This window comes from Antennarius striatus, chromosome 1 (genome assembly GCF_040054535.1).
Source record: "Antennarius striatus isolate MH-2024 chromosome 1, ASM4005453v1, whole genome shotgun sequence".
In the NCBI taxonomy this organism is placed as follows: Eukaryota; Metazoa; Chordata; class Actinopteri; order Lophiiformes; family Antennariidae; genus Antennarius; species Antennarius striatus.
The window spans coordinates 400,001-409,270 of NC_090776.1; the positions used below are offsets into that span (position 1 = coordinate 400,001).

The 9,270-nt window shown below is 52.8% G+C and overlaps 1 protein-coding gene across 1 annotated transcript in view; it reads left to right on the forward strand.

Annotated features, from left to right (window-relative positions):
- hsd17b12b (hydroxysteroid (17-beta) dehydrogenase 12b) overlaps positions 1–8,161 on the forward strand; it is an 8,703-nt gene extending 542 nt beyond the window's left edge. Inside the window, exons 2-11 of the mRNA XM_068317714.1 lie at positions 1,098–1,144; positions 1,259–1,334; positions 1,818–1,925; positions 4,759–4,823; positions 5,181–5,225; positions 5,575–5,609; positions 5,673–5,754; positions 5,933–5,998; positions 6,067–6,216; positions 6,306–8,161. Coding sequence (XP_068173815.1) covers positions 1,098–1,144; positions 1,259–1,334; positions 1,818–1,925; positions 4,759–4,823; positions 5,181–5,225; positions 5,575–5,609; positions 5,673–5,754; positions 5,933–5,998; positions 6,067–6,216; positions 6,306–6,413 — 782 coding nt within the window. The 3' untranslated portion in view covers positions 6,414–8,161. The remainder of the gene's footprint in view (positions 1–1,097; positions 1,145–1,258; positions 1,335–1,817; positions 1,926–4,758; positions 4,824–5,180; positions 5,226–5,574; positions 5,610–5,672; positions 5,755–5,932; positions 5,999–6,066; positions 6,217–6,305) is intronic.
- Positions 8,162–9,270: the final 1,109 nt, after the last annotated feature.

Consider the following 9,270-nt stretch of genomic DNA (forward strand, 5'->3'; position numbering starts at 1 on the left):
CATTTCGCCGCTAAACCGCATCCACGGGTCACGTGTTCTGCTGGAGCCAATCCCAGCCGAACTCACTGACTTCACGTCTGATTGTTTTCAATTCAAAAAACTTTATTAGCACCGGAGGAGCGTCCGATAACGTTTGGTTTAAATCCTATCTAATCTGAACCACTTAAGCCACGCCTCCATAACGTGATTGGTCGTGCAGGGCTTCACGCCGTACTGCCTCCTCCCACATCACTATTGCTCCTCCCCTGCGGGGCGTGGTCATCTGTCAGTGGAATCTGGATTATCAGTGGGGTGATGGGGCGGGGCAGACTGCTGCCCACCTGCCCCGGAGCCTCTGAGCCACTGATGGGGGCGTGGCTTGCTGGTGGGCCGGCCCACGTTCAAGGTTCACGCGGCGACGCCTGAGGAGCGAGGTCAGGGGTCAAACGCAGCGGAGGAACGCTCCTCCACCTTCACACAGCGTTTCCCCCCTTCCTGTGTGTCTGTGTTCAGTGTTGTCGTGGCAACAAGCCGTGCAGTACTGCCCCCCCCCCCGCTGCAGCCCCCCCTCCCCCAGGAGCTTCTGATCGTTTCATTCCTGAACATCTAAAAATAGGTCGACCCATTTCCTCTCCTCCTATTTTTAGTTGCCCCCCCCAGGATCCCCCACGTTGGTGTTTGTCGTTCTCTCCTCTTTCACCCCCCCGTTTGTTTGGTGCAGTCTAGGGGGGGGCACAGCGGTGGGAATGTGAGGAAGAGAATCACACCCATTTATTTCCAGGTGGACACGGGTGTCTGTGAGGTGTCTGCCCCCCCCCCCAACGTCAGGGTCAGCTTTATTATCACGTGAACCGTCTACACACGACACACAGCACAGATGGAATGACAGTCCTCTCAGACCCCCCCCTCCTGCCGGAGGCCCCTCCCCTTCCAGCCAGAGGCCCCCCCTCCAGTCGTAGGTTCATCTGAAGTGGTGTGGTTTTGTGTCCTTCAGCTGACCTTCAGATGTGTGGCCCCCCTGTTGTTCATCTGAACCCCCCCCAGAGGCTCCTCCCACACCCACCTGCCTCTAACAGGGCGTCCACTCTGACCTCTGACCTCTGACCTTCTCTCTCCAGTTGTGACCGGAGCCACTGACGGGATTGGAAAAGCCTACGCAGAGGAGGTAGGAACCTGAGGAGCATGGAGATGACCTCTGTGTGACCTCTCTGTCCTCTGGTGACCTCTCTGTCCTCTGGTGACCTCTGGTGACCTCTGTGACTTGTTTCCTGTCCTGCAGCTCGCCCGCAGAGGATTCAACATGGTGTTGATCAGCCGCTCCCAGGAGAAGCTGGAGGACGTGGCCTCAGCACTGGGTGTGTGTGTGTGTGTGTGTGTGTGTGTGTCTGTGTGTGTGTGTGTGTGTGTGTGTGTGTGTGTCTGTGTGTGTCTGTGTGTGTGTGTGTGTGTCTGTGTGTGTGTGTGTGTCTGTGTGTGTGTGTGTGTGTGTGTGTGTGTGTGTGTGTCTGTGTGTGTGTGTGTGTCTGTGTGTGTGTGTGTGTGTCTGTGTGTGTGTGTGTGTCTGTGTGTGTGTGTGTGTGTGTGTGTCTGTGTGTGTGTGTGTGTCTGTGTGTGTGTGTGTGTGTGTGTGTCTGTGTCTGTGTGTGTGTGTGTGTCTGTGTGTCTGTGTCTGTGTGTGTGTGTGTGTGTCTGTGTGTGTCTGTGTGTGTCTGTGTGTGTGTGTGTGTGTGTGTCTGTGTGTCTGTGTCTGTGTGTGTGTGTGTGTGTCTGTGTGTGTCTGTGTGTGTGTGTGTGTGTGTGTGTGGGGCTGCTCATCCTCACCTCCTCCTCCCCCTCAGCCTCCAGGTGTGGGGTGGACACCAGGACCATCTCTGCTGACTTCAGCTGTGTGGACATCTACCAGAAGATCAGAGACGGGCTGGCAGGGCTGGAGATCGGCATTCTGGGTAAGACGCTAAGCTGCTGTTACCCATTGATCAGGAGGTGATGGATCGTATCGATCAGGAGACATTAGGTACGATGGACAGGAGTGAATGTTTTTCACGTGTCCTACACCAGCGGTCCCCAGCCTCTTTATCTCCACGGACCGTCTTCATCTGCTGGACAACCGTTGATGACCTCAGGACAGCTGTCGTCTAACAATAAATCAGTGGTTTAATGTAGAATGCAGACATTAACAGACAATAAACAACATTTTTTTCATAAATTGATAATCAATATCTCTGTGAACAAAATAATTATAAGAAATAATTATATTAAAAACTGGATTGAAGTGACGACACTGATGAGGTTTATTTTGGATATAGTGACTGACTATCAGTTCATTCAACGTAGGAGAAATATTGATCATTATCAATGAAAGGGTGAACAAGTTAATCAATAATTACAATAATGAATTAGTGGTCGGACCTTGATGAAGTGATGCAGAGCATACCTAGAAGTGAGAGAGTTGTCATTGGTGCAGACTTCAATGGACATGTTGGTGCAGGAAACAGAGGTGATGAGGTGGTGATGGGCAGGTTTGGTATCCAGGAGAGGAACGCAGAAGGACAGATGGTAGTTGACTTTGCAAAAAGGATGGAAATGGCTGTGGTGAATACTTTCTTCCAGAAGAGGCAGGAACATAGAGTGACCTATAAGAGTGGAGGTAGGAGCACACAGGTAGACTACATCTGGTGTAGACGGTGTAACCTGAAGGAGATCAGTGACTGTAAAGTAGTGGTAGGTGAGAGTGTAGCCAAACAGCATAGGATGGTGGTGTGTAGGATGACTCTGGTGGTGAGGAAGATGAAGAGGACAAAGGCAGAGCAGAAGACGAAATGGTGGAAGCTGAAAAAGGAAGAGTGTTGCATGACTTTTAGGAAGGAGTTCAGACAGGCTCTGGGTGGTCAGGAGGTGCTTCCAGATGACTGGACAACTACAGCTAATGTGATCAGGGAGACAGGTAGGAGAGTACTTGGTGTGTCATCTGGAAGGAAAGTAGATAAGGAGACTTGGTGGTGGAATGAGGAGGTACAGGAGTGTATACAGAGAAAGACGTTAGCTAAGAAGAAGTGGGACACTGAGAGGACCGAGGAGAGTAGACAGGAGTACAGGGAGATGCAGCGTAAGGTGAAGGTAGAGGTAGCAAAGGCCAAACAAGAAGCTTATGATGACTTGTATGCTAGGTTGGACAGTAAGGAGGGAGAGACTGATCTATACCGGTTGGCAAGACAGAGAGATAGAGATGGGAAGGACGTGCAGCAGGTTAGGGTGATTAAGGATAGGGATGGAAGTCTATTGACAGGTGCCAGTAGTGTGATGGGAAGATGGAAAGAGTACTTTGAAGAGTTGATGAACGTGGAAAATGAGAGAGAACAAAGACTAGAAGAGGTGACTGTTGTGGACCAGGATGTAGCAAAGATTAGTCAGGATGAAGTGAGGAGGGCATTGAAGAGGATGAAGAGTGGAAAGGCAGTCGGTCCTGATGATATACCTGTAGAGGTATGGAAGTGTCTAGGAGAGGTGGAGTAGAGTTTCTGACTGGGTTGTTCAACAGGATCTTAGATAGTGAGAAGATGCCTGAGGAATGGAGGAGAAGTGTGCTGGTGCCCATTTTTAAGAACAAGGGAGATGTGCAGAGTTGTGGCAACTACAGAGGAATAAAGCTGATGAGCCATACAATGAAGTTATGGGAGAGAGTAGTGGAAGCTAGACTGAGGGCAGAAGTGAACATTTGTGAGCAGCAGTATGGTTTCATGCCAAAACAGAGTACTACAGATGCAGTATTTGCTTTGAGGATGTTGATAGAGAAGTACAGAGAAGGCCAGAGGGAGCTGCATTGTGTTTTTGTAGATCTGGAGAAAGCTGATGACAGGGTGTCCAGAGAGGAACTGTGGTATTGTATGAGGAAGTCTGGAGTGGCAGAGAAGTATGTTAGAGCGGTGCAGGACATGTATGAGGAGGTGGAGGAGAAGCTAGAGAGGTGGAGATAAAGTCAGAGAGGCCAGACTGAGATGGTTTGGACATGTCCAGAGGAGAGATAGTGAATATATTGGTAGAAGGATGCTGAGTTCTGAACTGCCAGGCAGGAGGCCTAGAGGAAGACCAAAGAGGAGGTTTATGGATGTAGTGAAAGAGGACATGAAGGTAGTTGGTGTGAGAGAAGAGGATGAGAAGACAGGGTTAGATGGAGGACACTGATTGGCTGTGGAGACCCTGAAGGGAAAAGCCCAAAGGAGGAGGAGAAGAGAATTAGTGCTTGTGGACCTCTGATCTCGGGGTAACAGAGACAATGACACCTGAAGAGTGTTCAGACGTTGGTTTTCTTTAGTCTCTGCAGAAAATCCCACTTCACAGAGACAGGAGGTGGAAATGGAAGCAGGGATTAAGACACTTTTAGGGCGGTCTCAGGATAATCTGCCTTGACTTTAATCCAGAACACTGGAGCGGTTGTGGGCGCGTCATTTAGGGGTAACGACTGGTAACCTGTCATGTGACCCAGACCTGTCAAGAGGCACAGGCGCACGCATTCGTCTGTGTGTCATTCAGCACAGACGTCACTTTTCAAAATAAAACATATCTTAGAATCTGAAATAAATAAAACAACAGCCATTTAAATAATTTTTTCTTTCTGTGCGGCCCGGTACTAAATGACCCCCGGACCGGTACCGGCCCGGGGGTTGGGGACCACTGTTTTAAAGGTTCCTGTCAGCAGCTGCTCCAGCTCTCTGCTGCCCCCTCAGACAGGAAGAGGAACTGCAGGCTGATGTTCTCTCACCGTCTCTTGTGTCTCCACAGTGAACAACGTGGGCACGTCTTATTCCTACCCCGAGTTTTTCCTGGAACTCCCCAACCTGGACAACGTAAGTTCAAGTCTGACTCCTGCTGGTGAGCAGAGGACCAATCACAACGTTAGAATAGAGATGAATAAAAATCAACTGCACAAAGCTGACAGGGACCGTTCACACCTGTAAATACCCATTCACACCTGTTTACACCTGTAAATACCCGTTCACACCTGTAAATACCCGTTCACACCTGTAAATACCCGTTCACACCTGTAAATACCTGTTCACACCTGTAAATACCCGTTCACACCTGTAAACACCCGTTCGCACCTGTAAATATCCGTTCACACCTGTAAACACCCGTTCACACCTGTAAATACCTGTTCACACCTGTAAATACCCGTTCACACCTAACCCTCTGCTCCTCCCCAGTTCATCGACACCATGGTGAACATCAACATCACCTCTGTGTGCCAGGTGAGTGAGGGGAGGGGCTAGAGGAGGGGAGGGACGAGGAGAGGGGAGGGGCTAGAGGAGGGGAGGGACTAGGAAAGGGGAGTGGCTAGAGGAGGGGAGGGACTATGAAGGGGGAGGGGCTAGAGGAGGGGAGGGACTAGGAGAGGGGAGGTGGGAGAAAACAGACCAAATTCACATGTTTACATGTTCAGAACTCCCCCCCCCTCTACACACACACACACACACACACACACACACACACACACACACACACACACAGCGTTTATGAATGTGTGGCCTCCACCAATCGTGGGGCGGCCCACTCTGAGTCCACTTCCTGTTCCTGTGTGTGACCCCCCCTGTGTTCCAGATGACGCGGCTGGTGTTGCCCCAGATGTGTGAGAGGTGAGTGTGTGTCGCCTGTTCTTCCTCCTCCTCCTCTTCCTCTCTGACCGGCTGTGTCTCCAGGAGGAGGGGCGTGATCCTGAACATCTCGTCTGCCAGTGGGATGTACCCCGTCCCCCTGCTGACCGTCTACTCCGCCTCCAAGGTAGGGGGGGCCGCTGGGGGCGTGGCTTAGTCTGCTGGTGATGGGGGGGCTTGTATGTGGGCGGAGCATCAGGATCAGGGGGGACGGCTCGTCCTGACGTTTGAGGCTCCTCCCTTTGGCGTTCTGACGTTTGAGGCTCCTCATGGCCGTTACCCATCATCCTCTGCTCTCCCCCCAGGCGTTCGTTGACTTCTTCTCTCGGGGGCTCCAGGCTGAGTACCGGAGCAGAGGTGTGATCATCCAGGTAAATCATCAGGGGGGGTTCGCCATGCGTCGGGGGCGGAGCCAACCTGACGCTGTCTCCTCCCCCAGAGCGTCCTGCCGTTCTTCGTGGCCACCAAGCTGAGTAAGGTCCGCCGGCCGACGCTGGATAAGCCCCGCCCAGAGCGCTACGTGTCGGCGCAGCTGCGCACGGTGGGGCTGCAGACGCAGACCAGTGGCTACCTGCCCCACGCCCTCATGGTAGGTGGGGGGGGGCTATCTGCCCCATTTTTCCTCCTGTCCAACAGACGGGTGTGTCTGACTGTCTGACTCGTTGTCGCCCCCTACAGGCCTGGGTGACCACGGTTCTGCTGCCGGCGCGGCTGCTCAACAGCTACCTGATGGGGATGGTGCTGTCGCAGCGCGCCCGCTACCTGAAGAAGAACAAGCAGGGCTAGACGGGGGGCGGGGCAGAGCGGCGGGGGGGCGGCGCTCACGACTCCTCCAAACGCCGTCACCACCGACCAGGAGGAGACGACCTGATTGGCTGTGGGCCTCTTCTGTGTTCACCTCCGATCCGACCAACGCAGCGCTAACACCAGACCAGAGCCTCCCTCTGTCGCCATCACATGACCACAGGTCCAGCTGAGGTGGGCGGGGTCATCAGAGCGCTGGAGGCGCCGCTGGCGTTCTGTAGCTCCAGACGTCACCCGTCAGGTTGTGGGTTCTACGCCTCACATCAGCTGTTTCCTGTTCCTCTGGCGTCCGGCTCCCGTCACGTTTCTGCTGACTCACCCTAACGTCTGATTGGTGCATTCTGCTGACTCACCCTAACGTCTGATTGGTCTAACTTCTCGTCATTCCCTTTAATTTATTCCTTCTGGTTTCACTCCTTCCGGCGCTTCAGCTTCAGCTTCCTGCCTTTGTCACGTCCAGTTTGCGGATCGTCGTCATGGCGACACGTCTGTTGGACGTCAGCATCAATAAACAGACGTTTGTCCTCATGTCATCGGTTTCAGTCTGAGTCCTTCTGGGCGTTCTGCTCTCTGCACCACCGCCTCCTCACAGTACAGGTGGTCCTCAACATACAAACATCTGACATACATTCATAGATACGAACAAACGTGCTCCACCATATCCAACTATTGTCCTGCAGTTCTCCTTTCTGCCACACCCCCCGTGGGGGCAGCACCCGTACTTGCATTCAGCTAACACTCAGAGCGTCAGGCTTTAGATACTTTACTGTTTATCATAATGCTAAAGCAGAGCTAGTGTAGTTAGCGGTAGTCGAGACCATCTGATGACAACTCTGACCAACGATAACTCCTCCTCCACTCTAAAGCTAAGCTACATGTTGTATGTTGAGGACTACCTGTCTGTATGTTGAGGACCTTCATCTTGTGCTGCTCCACATTCTGCCTCTTCCCTCTCCAAACATCCCATCCCGTTGCCATGCCAACCGTTTCTGGGAGATGATTCCGGTGCTCCAGTATGGAAGCATCGGAAACGTGTCGTCACCGATGGGGGGGCACAGGAGGAGACGAGTGGGCAGCAGAGCCGCTTATAAGGAGGAGCTGGTGGAGATCCACACAACCAACGGCACCAGAGAACCTACAGAACCCTCAGAACCCCCCTCACCTCACCGCACCCCAGAGGCCCCCCCAGCGGCGCGTGGATCTCCGTCCGCCCCGACAGACGGCTTCGGACCCTCTCCAGCTCATCACCATGGCGACCGGCGTGGACCCCCTCCCTGCCCATCTGCTGACATTGGCGATGGAGGAGTTCCCCCAGCCTCTGGCCACGCCTTGCGTCTGCAGGGCGGGGCAACGTGAGCCCCGCCTCCGCTGCTTGCAGTGCGGCGTCATCGAGGAGGAGGAGGAAGGTGGCTCCGCCCTGGAGGAGGACCGGGCGTGGCGCTCCTTCCTGCGCACCGTGGAGAACCTGAGGAGGTGCACCAGCTGAGCCCCCCCCCACAGGAAGTGTGACGCGCCTCACCTCTCTGACTTCCTGCCTAGCGTCTGGGGGCGTGGCCCCACAGACCAAGACGATTGAGAGGATATGACTGGCGTGGACCCCCCTGGGGCTCCGGGACCCTGAAGCCCCCCGGTGCAGAACAGCACAACATGGGTTCTGTTGGGGGGGGGTGGTTGTGAGGGAGTGGCTCCAGCAGATGTTCACGTGATTGTTTCTCCCAATAAAAGCTGGCCCCGCCTCCAAACAGCGTCTTCCTGTGTTTAAGTCTGTTCCAGCTCCGTCCAGCAGGTGGCAGTGTTCCCTCACTAACCACAGGAGAGACCCGAGTGGCGTGGATCCTATGAAGGTCCTATGAAGGTCTTAACGAAGGTGCTATGAAGGTTCTGTGAAGGTCCTATGAAGGTTCTCTGAAGGTCCTATGAAGGTTCTCTGAAGGTCCTATGAAGGTTCTCTGAAGGTCCTGTGAAGGTCCTGTGAAGGTTCTTCATGTCTTTAGTCAAGAATTGGGAAAAAGGAAAATGAAAGTTTTTATTTCACCCTTCATGTAGTCCAGTGATGTCACTGATGACATCACCAAATCATTTCTCTGTGGCGGATCGATGAAGTTGATTCGATCTTCATGAAAATGTGAGAAAAATATTCTATCAAATTTAAACTTCGCAGACTATTTGTTGGACGACGTAGAACCGCCTCTTCCCCCCACGCAGGTTATATAACATGTAGCATATAATAATAATAATAATAATAATAATCCACCTTTAATAGTCCACACAATGGGGAAATTATGTTTTCCTCTCCAGTTTTTTGTACATGCATATATACATATGTGTTAGTCGGCACACACACACAAACATTGTATACAGGCCCCTGAACACAACACACACTAGGGGCCTGTAGGCATGCAGTTAATGACGAGTACAGGGAGGTGGAGGGACGGGTTGCAGCTTCGGGGGTGCGCCCCAATGAGCAGCTTGTGGGGGGGACGGCGCCTTGCTCAAGGGCGCCTCGGCAGTGGCTGGGAGGTGAGCTGACACCTCCAACTGTCAGCTCACACTCCGAAGATGTCTGGCTGGAGTGGGAATCGAGCCGCCGATGGCTGGGGCTGTCTGGTTCCAAGACGTCCGCTCTACTGCTGAGCCACTGCCGCCCATATGATGCTAATGTCACGCTAACACTCACCACACACACTGGACTGTTTTACGGACAAGTACATAATAATAGAAACACAACAAATGGGTTTATTGTGCGTTAAAACACTAAACGCTTCATCAGGAAGAGACCCCCCCACTTGGTTTAGTCCAATGACGTCACTGATGACATCACCAAAACCAGGAAGTACAG